The sequence below is a fragment of the Aptenodytes forsteri genome, unplaced genomic scaffold (assembly GCF_000699145.1).
Source record: "Aptenodytes forsteri isolate BGI_AS27 unplaced genomic scaffold, ASM69914v1 Scaffold298, whole genome shotgun sequence".
Lineage (NCBI taxonomy): Eukaryota > Metazoa > Chordata > Aves > Sphenisciformes > Spheniscidae > Aptenodytes > Aptenodytes forsteri.
This window is the reverse complement of record NW_008793956.1, coordinates 1025179-1039367: the sequence shown is the minus strand read 5'-3', so window position 1 is coordinate 1039367 and position 14189 is coordinate 1025179. Positions and strand designations below refer to the sequence as shown.

The 14189-nt window shown below is 51.1% G+C and overlaps 1 protein-coding gene and 1 long non-coding RNA gene across 2 annotated transcripts in view; one reads left to right on the top strand and one right to left on the bottom strand.

The window, feature by feature from the left end:
* Positions 1 to 1824: 1824 nt before the first annotated feature.
* Positions 1825 to 12224, bottom strand: LOC103898085. The gene is made up of 4 exons (XR_657526.2): positions 12164 to 12224; positions 11901 to 12045; positions 10010 to 10160; positions 1825 to 1887 (listed from the first exon to the last, which is right to left on the bottom strand). It is a non-coding gene; the product is annotated as an uncharacterized LOC103898085 (long non-coding RNA).
* Positions 4918 to 14189, top strand: part of ANK1 (ankyrin 1) — a 42726-nt gene continuing 33454 nt past the window's right edge. Inside the window, exon 1 of the mRNA XM_019472323.1 lies at positions 4918 to 5027. Within this exon, the coding sequence (XP_019327868.1) occupies positions 5004 to 5027 (24 nt within the window). The 5' untranslated portion in view covers positions 4918 to 5003. The remainder of the gene's footprint in view (positions 5028 to 14189) is intronic.

Sequence of the window (14189 nt, the reverse complement as noted above, 5' to 3'; positions counted from 1 at the left end):
ACCACAAATGCCACAGGAAAGCAAGCCTTGGCCTTGCTGTGCTCAGAGGACTGCCTGCTCTGAGCAGCAGAGTGTCTGGTTCAGCATTGCAGCGCATTGTAATCTGCTTATTTATGCCTACACCACTGCTGTTCTCTCTTAACGGGAGGAAGCAGCCTGACAGCAGCACTGTTTTTCATCCCAGCTCTCTCCTTGCGTGAATCTGAATACCTTTCGTTATCCATGGCTGGACAGCAGTAGCAGAATTGCTAAGGATTTAAATTATTCAGCTTCTGTTGCTGACTCAGCTTTAAAACTGCATTTACGTTTCCTAAGATAACAGCTTGTTGACCAGAACCAGGGAGCCTGGCTGCTCCTTGGAGCCTCAGCAGGTGACAGGAGCACAGGGAGTGTTTTCCTCTGTAAGCAGAAAGGGGACATGCTGGAGTAAGGTGAACCCCTAGCATACCCTTGTCCTTGTACCAGGAGGACACAGTGAGCGCTCAGAAAGGAGCAGATCTCCTTCAGTGACTTCAGCCCTGGACCCGTCCTGGCATCGTTTCTCAAACTGCTGAAAGCAGGAAGGGCTGCACTTCATTCCCTGAGCAAAAGCACACATGCAGTTTCCTCAAAATATTGAAGCCCACTGTTAAAAGAAAGTTATTTACTCTTCTCCAAGGTAATGTGTTTAAGGTTCTCTGCTGCACACACTACACTCCCCATTCCCTTAAATGAAAGGAAAAGAACAGCTGAGGACAGACTAGCAGCAGCCAGCGAAGTGTCTGGTGCTGGGAGATCACTTCTCTGGTTACATGGAAGATAACAACAGAGGAAGGAGCCTTGCGTTCCTTCACAGCTACATCATAGTGCAGTTGAAGAGTTTCTCCAAAGGTCAGAGGCAGAACTTTGTATCTTGAAAAAACAAAACTATTTGTAGCTGAAGGAGTAGTTTTCTTTAGAGACCTCCTCTTCCTTCTAAATTTCTGACAGAGCTTCTCTCCGCCCCACCGACTCTGTCTGCAGTTGCTGCTGGAATTCAATGTTTTTATCTCAGGTGTAAACCTGGAATGCAGTGGCACTGAGGCACCAGGGCTGCTGAGTCTCATCCCAGGAGCCATCTCAGGACAGCAGAGGGAGAAATTATTTTTCCTGTGTGTATGATAGATATTATAGCATCCAGGGAACAGCACTTAAGACAATACTGGAACCCTGGCTCACAAAAATCCCTGAAGCCCACGGGGGTGCACAGTGGCCTAAGTGGGAGTTGAGAGCTATTATTCACTGTAACTCTTGGCCACTTTTTCTCAACATGAGTTTGCTCTTTCTTAGAGAGTATTCCTGTTGTGTCCATTGTAAATAATTTCCCTTTGCAGAGCTCCAATTTAACTCTGTGTTAGCTTTTGTGGGTGCAACATGACACTGACCTGTACAATCTCAGAGGCCTTTAAGGGGACGTTCACATGCTCAGATGTCACTAAGGAGAGGATACAGTATAAAATCTTAGGGAATGAGCAAACCAGCCAATCTCAGTTCAGGGTCTGGAAACAGGTAAGTGTTAAGGAACTGCCTGAAACCTTAGTCTTTTGAGGTGTTTTCACGGAAATGGAAAGAGCTCCTGGGATTAAGAGCTATCAATTTGTTAGAGCTGTATTTGTTATTTTTCAAGCTCTCCCAGGCTCTGATTTCTCAGACAGAATTATGCCCATACTGTTGGTTTCTCCAGAACTGCAAGCTGTTGTCAGAGATGTTACTGTTAGGTATAACAGGCAAGATAACAGTGACAAACTGCTAGTAAAGCAAGTTGCTCTAGGGTATTAGTTTTCAGCACTGATACATACAACTCACCTGTCTGCAGTTAGATAGTGGGAACTTCAGAGATGCCTCAGGTGAGGTGGTAATGAGTGAGACCTAGTAGAGGGATCAGTGGGAAGCATTCAGAAAAATATAATTAACAAGGGGCAGCAATTAATGTAGCAGAGACCAGTTCCCTTAGAGATGGAGCCTGCACCAGCTCCACAAACAGCCAAGGAAAGAAATGGTTATTAGTGTATTGCATGCTTCAAAGCAAAGTGCTCTGTTCTCCCCCTTCTTCAGGGAAGGGAGGAAGCAGGCACAGACCTGCCACCTCACAGGACCCTGTTCAGTCATGCTACTGCAATTGCCTTTACTTCTAGAGCTATAGAAATGTGACTGATAGTAGCGTTAACCCTGTGAGCTGCATACAGTTGCCTCAAGACAGATATCTAGTGCCCTGTGATATGCCCATCTGCCTCAGCTGCTGATCCATGGGTCTGCTACAGTCCAGTACCTGCCAGCCCATGTGGATGTCACTGATAGCCTGGGGTACCTCAGTGACCTGAGCTCTTGCTGCCCCCAAGCACCTCCTCTGAGGTATGGAGAAGTCACTTGAGGGCTGTTTGCAGGCAAAACTCCAGGTGTCAGTGGGGGAGCAAAGGCTTTGTGGCTTGGTCAGGCTTGCCAGGACCGTGCCTGGTGATAGTTTCTCTGTCCCTCAGAGGAGCTCTGACCTGCAAACATCCCTGTCAGGGGCTCTTGAATTTAGGCACTTTTCTCATTTCTCATGGCTGCAGAAAGGCTCTGCCTCAGTGGTGGGGACCTGGAACAATTCCTTCTTACCGCCTACCACGTGGCCCGTAGGCATGTGCCAAAGCACCCTGCGGTTACCATTACAGTACCCCACAGTAACCACAGCTATTTCCTGCTCTGCACACAGTCACAGGGTTTCCCTCCCTCAGCCATGCTGTGGCTGTGGGCATATTATGTGCATGAGGGAATCCTGGGCTGGAGCCAAAGGGTGAGCGCCATGTCCCCTCCTGCACTGTGCAGGGCTCACCTCTTCATCCTCATGGGGAGGACGTGGCATCACTGGATAACTAGAAATCTGGAGGACTGAGCCAATCTGAGACTGCTCATACCTTGCAGCCAAAGGGTTTGCCACCCCAGAGATTATCCCATCCCTGAGTTTGCCTGTAATGGGTTTGTGAAAGTCACTGCTGCTGGTGCTCACTGGTGCCAGAGGCTGCACAAATCAAAACTAAATCCTAGTCCCTGCCTGAGAGAGCTCTTGCAATAGAAGTGGGGGGGCACCCATTCAGCAAACAAGTGGAGCAATCTCCCAGGCACTTTTACACTGCTTTTCCCTGAGGTGTGGTAGGAGGTAACCCCAAATACATTGGAGGGCACAGGTCTTGTTTCTAGGGCTTTGTCAAGTGTGTATGTTATCCTGGTGGCTGCGGGACCTGGAGAAAGTTTGCATTATGCTGAGGAAGCAACTTTGAATAGGCTCATAAGCTCTGGCTGGTAAGGTCCTGTCTTCAGGGTGCAGAGGACTCGTATTTGCATTCATGACATGCAGTTATGCGGGGGGCCGGGGGGGGAAAGGTGGGATCTGAGACACTGATGGTGCTGCTCTGTAGGTTCAGAGCAGCAAGACTTTTTAGAGCAAATGTAGTGTGCCAGTCAGCAGTTGCAGTGCCCATCCTTTTGACTATTAACATTTGAGCTCTACTTGAACTGGAGGTGGAGTCTATTATAGCTCAAATACCAGAGGGATCCCAGGCTTCCAGGGAGGTGCTGAATTGCACTGGACAAGGGGAAGGTGTTTTCCTTAGACTGAGGTAAGGACTCTGCTTTGCTCTAATGCTTCAATGTGGCCTTTGCTCAGTATAAAAATCTGAATTTCTATGTAATGCAAAGCATTTTTCCATCCTAACAGGTTCTCTTGATCTACTTTTCCTGCCTCTCAGCTGATATAAGCTTTCCCAGTGGTGAGCTGGGCTGTTTTATAGGAATTCCCTAGGGAGATACAGCTGGCAGAGCTGTTGGTTTTTTTCTCTGAAGCTGCAAGTGTCACAAGCCATATTTATCCATATGCTGCCCAGGCCTTTCCAGGTGTGATCACCTTATGATTTGCATTCACTGGTTTGGCCCCAGTGCCTGGAAGTGCCTTGGCCTTCTTGAACCTGTAATTGGCAAAAAGGGCCAGATGAATGGTAGCTAGAAATAGAAACCAAGCCGTGCGGCTTCCCTGCAGTCCCCCAGTGCTTTGTCAAGATGGCCTCAGTTTAACATCTGGCTCCAAGATGTGGTTAGCAAAACACTAGCAGAAGGATGCCTCCTGCCAGCCAGGAGTGCCAGGTGAGCATCGCTCTGCGGTGTGTCACCCTGAGCCTGAGCACAAGGAGAGGGTGGGACGGGAGCGGTCTCCAGGAGGTCTGTTCCTTTGAACAATTGGTGTGACTCCCTTGCGTGTCTTTCAGAGAGGGCATGCACCAACCACTGTGGACCCCTTGCCTTCTTGCTGCAAGCAAGGATCTCCTGAAGGGATGCTGGAGCAGGAGTCTGCTGTGCAGGTAGAAGGGGGGGAAGGGGCGCGTTCATTGTATTGCAGTAGGCTCCAGGCCCTACAAAGGGCCTGGAGCTGCTGTCACTAGACCTCATTTGCCACTTCAGTTCCATCTCGGTGTCCTTCATTTGGGACTATGCCCAGCCAAGGTCTGCAGAGACCAGTGAACAATCTGGGGTCTTCTGCTAACTGCCTCTGGCCCAGTCTGCTTTGTGCAGCACAAACCAAGAGACAGTGTAGTTCTGGCCAAAGAGCTGTTTCATTTTGCTTTTTATTTCTGAAATTTCATCTTCCCTTGTACTGTTTGAAGAGCAGTGTTCACGCACGTGGGCTCCTCCTTGTTTACAGCTCATAGATATGTTTATGAAGTGTGCCTCAGGAATGACACTCACTAAACACTTCGTGTCCAGCCTGGCAGCTCTCCCCAAGCCCCTGACGTGGGACAACCTGTAATCTCCAGACTCCAGGCAGGAGCCTCCCCGTTGTGCCGGCATGCAGGCAGGCAAGTGTGAGTGGTGATAGTGTGCAGTCCTGCTGCTGATAAACCTCTTGCAGACTGGCTGCTTACACTTGGTTTGGCTGCAGCATTCAGTGTAAGTAGGCTGATCAGAGCTGCAGACCCTGGCTGTCCAGGGTGAGCTGACTTTCTCCTGCAGCGATGCCATGCCTGCATTACTTGAGGGTGAGTACTTCGGCATGGTGAGGGGCTTGCTGGGCACCACTAGGGGAAGAGGAATCAGGTCAGTTCTCAGAGTGTTGGTTTGCACATGGGAGTTTAGGTATATCCTGGCCAGTAACATGGACTTAAGTCTGGTCCAGAGAAAACAGCCCTTGTCCCCAAAAGATTGCAGCTAAATGGATCATAGAATGGCAGGAAGGGTTTGCTGCCCTTCTTAGGTCGCTGGGAACTTGCCTAAGGTCATGCTGGGAGCCAGTGGCAGAGCCTGGCATTGAATCCAGAATGGCAAGGTCCCCTGGGTGCTGCACTCACCTCGTCCTTCTCACCACTGCTTTGTTGGCAGAAGTGAGGTGCCCTCAAGTGTTGTTTTTTTGCACTGTTGTAATGGTAAATGTTGATTTCTGTGTTATCATCTTTCTTATTTTACCCACCCGAAGCTCTGGGACAGGTGCACAGGATGATGCTTCTTTCTAGGCACAGTGCTGCACTAGCTCTGCTGAGGAGCAGGTGGCTGTGGTGCTATGGTTTTGCTCGCATGTCCTCACCAGGGATCAGCTGGCAGAGATATATTGCCAGGCCTGTGCTTCAGGTGCTTTCCTGTCAGTGCCTTCTTCCCTGCATGGCTTCCGGAGGCTGCACCCCGAGCGCTGGCCAGACCAGCCTGGCTGAACGCTGCTAGCAGTAAATCTATTGCAGCCATGGCACAGGGACTGCACTGTGATTCCTCACAGTGTGCAGATCCTAGCAGAAAGCCCCGTTCTCAGCGCTTTTGCTTGTGCAGGCAGACAAAGCAGGTATGGACTAGCCCTGCTGAAGCAGAGTTAGAGAATGAGTCAGAACAGAGTGCAGAAATTAGGAGCAGTTTATAAGCATCACTAGAAAAGAGAAGGAAGTTTCTCCACAAGGCACTGGAGCAGAGCCTGATGGCACGGTCTGGACTCCAGCACATCTCCTGAGTGCAAGGACACTGCCCAGAGGCCAGGGCAGGCTGGAGGCTGGTCTGCAAGGTGTGCCTTAGTCCCTGGCTTGCATCAGGCAGGCTCAGAGCATGTGTCTGCTTTCCCCCTTGCACTGGCAACCTGCGAGAGCCCTCTCAACTCCTCAGTGTTCATTGCACACACCTGCCTGAGCCATGTCATGGTCCAAGGAAGGAAGTGCATTAGGAAAGTAGAAGATAAAAAGCAGTTAGAGTGCTGCTGCATCTCTCTCAGCAGCTGTAAACCCTGTTATGTTGTTAGAAGAGGTGTAGTGCCTGAGTGAAAAGCTCTCGTGTATTGTCTTCAGTCACAGTCTGTATATTTTCTGGTGAGGTAAAAATAGCTTTTCTTTTTCAGGATATGCAGAGAGCAGAGGCTCCTGCTAACATCAAAGGAGAGTGACAGCTTTCCCATGGGTATGCGTGGCCTCAGCTGGCAGGAGCAGTAGCTGTGTTAATTCTTGCCTTGCTTTGGCTCTGTGTGAAAGGAACAATGTCCTGGTCTCCAGCTCCCTGTTCAGACCTCTGGACCAGCCCCTGTTCCTCTCTTCACTCATTGCTGCAGGACCCAACACTGTACTTCATTGGGGAAGTGATGGTTTGCAAATGACAGAACAAGATCTTGATGCTACTACTTAGAAAATCCATTAGTAGCAGGTGGGAACTGACAGAGGCAAGCTTTCCTAGAGCTGTAGGCTGTAGCACCAGGGGATCCTTATCAGAAGGATCAGTCTGCTGTGTAGGGGCAGCTCCCAAGTCCTTGCTCAATGCAGATTAAGCTCTTTCTGGTATCCACCCTCCTCACAGTCCTGAACCTGTTCCAGCTTCAGCAGCTAGCAAAGGGGACCTGTGAGGGGGGAAGGAAGGAGCCAAAGGGCAATGCAGATGCTGTCCGCATCTGAATATGCTCAGCAGGGACCGAGTTAGCCTTGGCCCTGAACTGCACCACCAGTGACAGTCCAGAACTACCTCTCCTGTTAAGAGTGCATAAAAATGGGCTTTCCAAAAGTTGGTTACTCATGATTATGTAATGATGGAGGATTGTGCATGATGGAGGGGCCAGTCTGGTGCCTGATGGAGGGGCCAGTCTGGTGCCTGCGCCTGAAAGCTTGCCCCCTCTTCAGTACTTTCAAAATGCTAATTGACAAATTGCTTCCCTTCCCACAAACCTGCCAGGGGCCCTCCTTCTTTTGCTTTGGGATTTTTCCTCTGCCAGTTGTGCTGAGTTCTCTTCCAGCTCTAACAGCCCCTTGCCGCAGAAACATGAGCAGATCTTTCATTTCCTGCATACTCTGATTCACCTGCTGCAAGATGTGTGGGATCCCCCTTGCATTCTGGTCTGGGGATCTCTGCTGGCATATAAGCTATGGCCTCTGTGGTACATGCCTTGGGGAGGCCTGGGGCTGTTGTGAAATCTCCACTCAGCAGAAGGGAGCATGGACAAAGAGTTTACTCAGGCTGGTGCATGAAATGAGAACAAACTTGCTTGGCAAATGCCTTCCAGAGATGACCTCTTGTGCCTTGACTCTCATCAGTCCTACTGAGATCTGGGGACCTGTCCTAAATCATGTGGGCAGAGGTGAAGATGATTAGAGAATAGAAGTTGGGCATATGGATTTATCCTTTTATCTGATGAATTTTCCCAATGCTTTTGCTTTTCTCTTTCATCTGGGTTTGCAGTATGTGCCTGGTAGCCTGTTTTCTGTGCTCTGCTGGCTGCCTGCCTGAGGCTTTGCTACTATGGCCTCTCTGGAGATGCTGTGCTCTGCTGAATGCTGTCTTCTACCCAGAAGGTAGAAACCTGCCAGTAGGTTTTGTTTCCACTGCAGGGACCACTGAGAGTTTCAAATTTCTTTGAATACAGATAGGAGAGAAAGTTCCTGTAAGGCAGACAATGTGATGTCTGTTTGTGGGCATTTTGAGTTGAATCTCTGATTCAATTTTCCTGATCTTCCCTGATCATCTTAGAGAGACCCTAGGTGCCATCTTTGACTGCTCTTGGTCTTAGCAGCTGTTTTAGTGTGTTTCCAGGACTGACATATTCTTCTCATCTGATGAGAAAGGATCCAGGTTATCACCTGCAGACCTGGGCACTTGATGTCTGCAAGGCAGGGAGGTCCAAATGAGCTCTGGCTCCAGAGAAATCCCTGGGTTGGGCAATTGCTTGAAAGTAAACCACTGCACTGATATAAGGTTTTGCCGTCTCTGCTGGAAATAATGCCTCAAAGGTGAGGATCATGCCCACTACTGGACACAAGCCCACATGAGCAAAGAAATGTCAAAGCAAACGTCAAGGGCTGTTGCAAGGTTTATTGCGCTACCTCCCCAGCTGGCAGCGCTGACCTTAGGTTCCAGCACCCTGGCACTAGCAACTGGAAGTGACTGGGATGACCTCCTAGATATGAGTTGGACCTTTCCACACCGTCTAGGTAGGATACCCATAGCAATACATGGCTTTGGTGCCAGGATTCAGGTTTGCATCTCACTGCCGGTCCTGGGGCTCTTTGGTTGTTGGGGTGATTGTGTGCTGCCCAGCCTGCCAGGTGTTTCCTTGCTGGACCTCCTCTGTCCTCTGTTCCATGAGCCCATGTCAGTCTGGCTGTGCTTCCCCCTGCTCACTGGCAGACTGGCCACATACAGGGGGAAGTGTGTCTGCTTGGCAGGGCTGAAAGCCACTGCTGCCTCCCCTAGGTAGGGCCAATGGTAAAACTGTGCCTTCCCCTTAGCAGCAGCACATGACTCTTGGAAGTGATTGTGGCCCTCCTGTTGCTGTTTCTCTGCTGTTCACACAGTTTGCACATCCCAGTTTGCAAGATGCCTCACCTGACTTTGCTCCTAATGTATCCCAGAGAAAGGGTGGCACATGTTGGTCCTGATAAGGGGTTTTGAGAGAGTGTTAGAACAATGGAGCTGCAAACAGATGCCTGCAGTGTGCAGAGCAGGAGCTGCTAACCTCCTTGCTGGAAGGAGCACATGGCTTCCAAAGAATACAGAAGAGACAAAAGAGTTTGAAGATGCAGAGTTATCATCAGTGGCAAAACTCATGAGACAGCAAGAAACCTGTGTAGTGGTGTAATTGCCTTCAAGATCTTTGCTATAGAGCAGCCATAGGAAGCTTTTCATACAGCAAAGCCTGCTGCTCCTCACTGGCAATGTTTTCCAGTAGCTAGGCCTGGAAGAAACAAAACTGAACAGGCGCCAGGGCTGGCAGGAGGGTGCCTGCCCCAAGAAAGGTGTACATGGGCCTGGTCTGCATCCTTTTGCCTCTGGCGTGCAGGGACTAAGGCAAAACTGCCACACAGACAGCTTCCCTCTCTTTCCATGCGGGCATCAGCTGTGTGGCTCAGCACTCAGCAGCAGAGCAGACCCAAACTTCCTGGTCACTGGGTCTGACTGCTGTTTGGCAGAAAGCTTTTTGCTCCCCAAGGTATGGGAAGTAATTTGTTATTTGAAAGCCTGCATTGCAATTCCTCTTCTCTGGTGTTCTTCAGTGAGACCAGAGACTCTGAAGATATGCAGCAGAGACCGGGGAAGGGGAAAGGCAGGGGCTGAATGATGTGACTGGGAATCAAGACTCTGGGAATTCCCTGTAGCACTGCATGTTTCAATTGTATCGCACAGCCAGTGCTGTGGTGCCTCTGGGTAGAGAGTGAAGAAAATATAGCCCATTTCAAAAAAACTCACAATGACCGCAAGCTCCCCTACTCTTCCCTCTCTGTAACTCGTCCTTTCAGCTCTTCTAATGGAGCAGGGAATCAGCTGGTTTCAAGCATCAAAGCACTTTGTTTTTGCAGGCAGTGAGAAGGTCTAGTGGATGCTAGCAGCCTCTGACAGGGTGTCCTGCACCTTACCTGCCTGTACTGTTGCCTGGTGGTTGTGTGGCATGGGCAGGGCTACTCTCCAGGGGCTACTGGAGTCAGAGACTTGTTGGAAAGGGCACCTAGTCCCTTTCTTTTGGCATCTTTGGCCCTGTCCGTAGCAGGACATGTTCCCAGGCAGCCCCACAGACCTGTGTGTGCATCCTTGCAGTGAAGGGGTCCCACCTCCTCTGGAGCTCCTCAGCAAGAAGCCAGCTCGGCCCTTCCTCATGCCAGGTGCTGTATAAGCAACGAAGTAGTTGCAGTGCCTGTTCAGTCTGCCTCATTGCTCCAGCAGAAGACCTGCAGATAGAAGAGACAAGTGGGCAGATAGGGTAAAGAGGGCAGTGTAGCAGGATGCACGTGTGCCTTTTGCCAGTCTGGAACAGTGTGGCAACTTGCTTCTTGCCTGTCTTTGTGTCCCAGAAAACACTGTGAGATCAGCACAAGTCCCTGAACTCATTTGCACTTGGGAATCATCTACTTGCAGTACTTAGCAGCTTGTACAGAGTGGGCTCCTGACAAACGTGGTCACCTTTCACAGAAGGAGGCAATGTTGAGACCCTCCCTTCCTTTATCAGTGATGTGCAGAAGGAGCTGGTGAGAGCTCCTCCCTGGGTGGGAGTGAGAGTGAGGCATTGCCAGAAGAGATTAGAGCAGGACTCTGACCACAGACAGAAGACAGAGCAGGATTACTGAACTTCTGACTGCAGCCCTTGAAATCCAGCCTGAGCCTCTGGTTTGGCAGAACTTTCTCTTTGCTTATTGCCTTAGCCACGGCTATCATGCAATGGGCTTGGTCAGGTCCAGGCTTCTCATGCTGGGGTGAAGGGGCTAGGATATTCATCCAGTGGCAGTAATGCTTTGCCGGGCGAGGCTGTGAGAGCAGGAAGACACCTGTGAATAGGAACTATTCACACTAATCCATGGGCCAGCCACTAATCAGGGCCAGGAGAGGGAAAGGGAAAAATTTAGGTTGTCAGCAGACAAGGGGAGCTTTTTCCTGAAAGAAAAGAAAGGGAGGGAGAATAGAAGCACAGTCTGATGTGCTGTGCTATTTTTTTTTACTTTACAAGGTCTTGGAGCACTTTGCAAAGTCCAGATCTGAGGCTTCTCCCTTGGGGAATTGCTGGCAGCAGCCAGCTTGAATGTCCACAATTCTGTGGAGCATGACACCTGTGTGTAGGATTTAGCAGCCGTGTAAGAGTGCAAGAGGTACACAATGGCAAGTGAGGCAGTTTATTTTCTCCCCTGGAATAGCTCCTTCCTGGAAAATTGCTAGGAAGGCAAAGGAGAATGGAAAGAAGCGCTACAAACTCCAAAGAAAGGAAAACCAGTAGAGGCAGTCTCTGCATCTGGAAGCAGTTGCTGTATATCCTGGGGCACATGGATAGCAAGTGACTGCATGTGCGTGTGTACAAATACCAGGGGGTGCGTGTAGCATGCCCATGCTATGCTTTGTGCTTCTTAGTGGATGGTAACTGTGCAATGTGTGTACATACGTTGGTGTTGTGCTGATGGGGATGTGTGTGTGTGTGTGTATCTTTTTGATACGCACATCTACTTGTGTCCATAGGGTCTCTGCATTTCTTGCTGTCACTGCTCCCTTTTGCTGAAATTCAGGAGATGGCAGTGACCCAATCTGTACTTCAGTTCCCTGGCTAATCTAGTGTTGTCTTGATCTCTGTGACACCCCTAAGTAAAGCGAGCTGTTGCGAATGAATGCCCCTGGAATGATAGGTAGGCAGTCCCAACATGCACACTGACAGCAGAAGGGCAATATGACTGCAGATCTATTTCCTCTGTTTTTACCATTTGAGCTGAGTTATCCCTTCTTCTCTGGCTGTATGTGTTGTCTGACTGCTGATGTCTGATGTCCTGCATCTCTCTATGAGTCTCTGAAAGGTGCATGCTGAGCATGGGGAGCAGAAGGGCAATACCTCTGAAGCACTCAAGCCTCAGCACATTCTCCAAGGCCCTGGCCCCCAGCATCCAGAGGGTCGGGAGGGAACCGCAACCCCTCTCCTCTGTGGCGGGTGTTACCTGTGAAATGCCAGGCTCCTGGGAATGTCTGTGGCGCTGCTTTTTCTCTGCTGTTCCCGAGGTGGTACCTGCAGCTCTGACCCGCTCTCTGCACTTGGCAGCAGTCATCTGCTTTCCGGAGGCAGCTTGGTATTAAATATCCTGTCTGACACAATAATGGAGAGAAAATGAACAAATTCCATTAGCGGCTGGCGATCCCTGCAGGGTCTGCATTGGAGTGAGGAGGGAGCCTGTATTTTTAGATAGAATGCAATGTAACTTACTGGCTCTCTCAAAGCTGGGGAGTAGATAACCAAGGAGGGAGAGAGGGGACACCAGGCTCAGGTTTCAGCTGAAGTGCTGGACTATGGCAGCACGAAAGGGCAGGTCCGGTCCAGACGTGGCTGTGAGTATGCAATGCACTTCTCCTTCATGCCCACAGAGACCTCCGCTTTGCTTTTCTGCTTGCTTTCTGCCTGTAGTCTCTGCTGCTGGGCGTGCTGGGACTTCGGGAGCCCCTTTGCTGCTGGAACCTGTAGAGTTTTACCATTTTAATCTTCGCAGCTTCATGTGTGTCCCATGGGTGGGAGAGCCTGGCTGAGCTGTGCTTTGACTTTCCAAGGGGTTTGCTGTCGAAGGTCTGTGCTGTGGCTGGCATGCTGGCAGCATAGCTGAGGTGCTGCCCTGTCATTGATCCTGACCTGAGATGCAGAGGCTTCTAGCAGGGTCTGGAGTTGGAAAAGCTCTTTGCACTCAACCTGTTGCTTGAAGCTGTCAGTGTTTCCTTGCTAGACCCTAGACAGCACGCAGGGCTCAGAGCGCCAATGTGCACTTCTAAGCACAGCGCTGGTGCTGCCTTCTGCCTCTTACCATAGATCATCCTGTACGAGCAGAGCACTGAGGTGCCATGTCATGTCTCCTCTGTGCTCACAGCCCTCCACAAAACCGGCAGCTCTACTGTGAATCTGGGGGCTCCTCCCAGATGGACAGGGCTCTCCTCTGAGGTAGTAGCAAGTGGACCCAGCTGGCACAGGAGGTCCTGTGATCAGCATGTGTTTCCCCCACACACGGAGGCTGTGCACCGGGACAGGGCATGGTGGTGCTGCCCTCCACCACCTGTCCCTCTGACCCCGTGGGCTGCCCCAGAAGGGGCCATGGCATCCAGCCACTGCTGCGGGAGCCTGGGCTGAGTTCTGCAGGGTGTGCCCGGCACAGTGGGGGCCAGGAGACCCTGTCTGTGGGCCTTGCTTCTGCAGGGCATAGCAGGGCGGTGGGCCCAGGACATGGCTACGTTTCTCTGGGGTAGGAGGGTTGGGCAGAAAGGATGGGCTGGGGGAGGCAGATGGAGGAGAGCAGAAGGCAGCCGAGTTGTGCTGCTCCAAAGTCCAAATTCGAATGGCTGAGGCTGCAAAGAGAAGGGAAGAGAGGAGCCCTGAACCCGTGTGGTGCATCATCCTGCCTAGGTCTGCTCCAGTGCCGTCCTCTGTGGCCGTGCTGCTTCCAGCTCCTGTCCAGGAGCTTCCTAATCCTGGGTGCTCCTCCACAGCCAGGCTGTGGGCACTACAGGATGGCCTGGGATGGCAGGATGTAGGCACTCGTAGCACAGGAGGTCCCTTGGTCAGTCCCAACGTGAGTGGTACAAGAGGGGTTCTGATTTTCTATCAGAGCTGAAGGCAGAGGAGTGTGTCCTGCACCCTTGCCATGGATGTCTCATGGCTCTTTGCTGCAGACAGCCCTTTGGGCTGGACCTAGCAGGCAGGCACCAGCTCGTAGTTACTGGTCCAAGGTCCCAGCCTCACAGAGCCACATCACTGCATTTCCACCCTGTTGTTCTCCAGCTTCTGGTGAGCCATCCCATGGTCTTCATTTGCTGCCTTACACTGCTAAATAGTGTTGCTCAAAGTATTGCTGTGCCTTGCCTGGGGTGGCTGTGTTTTAGTGGTGCAGGGAGGCACTGCCTTGCTTCTGTTGGAAAAGAGAGTTGCGACTTTCCTGGCTGCGGGGCGCTCAGCCGGGGTCATTGTCCCTGGTGCCGGTACTTGAACTCACTGCTGCGACTACCCAGCGGTTTCTGGAGGACAGCAGGGATGGGCTCACCGCAGCTGTAGTCTAGGCCTCATCTATCACTGCAGTCTCTCAGCCAGGACACAGAGGCATTTCCTGGGCCAGGGGAGGCTGCCATGGTTGCAGGAGTCCCCTTAGAACTTCCTCCCTACCCTGCCCACAGTGCTGGGACGAGCTGCAGACCTCACGTGGCTCTCCTGCCCCGTCATCTGGATGCTCTTCAGTCTAAGTACAGGTCCCAGCCCT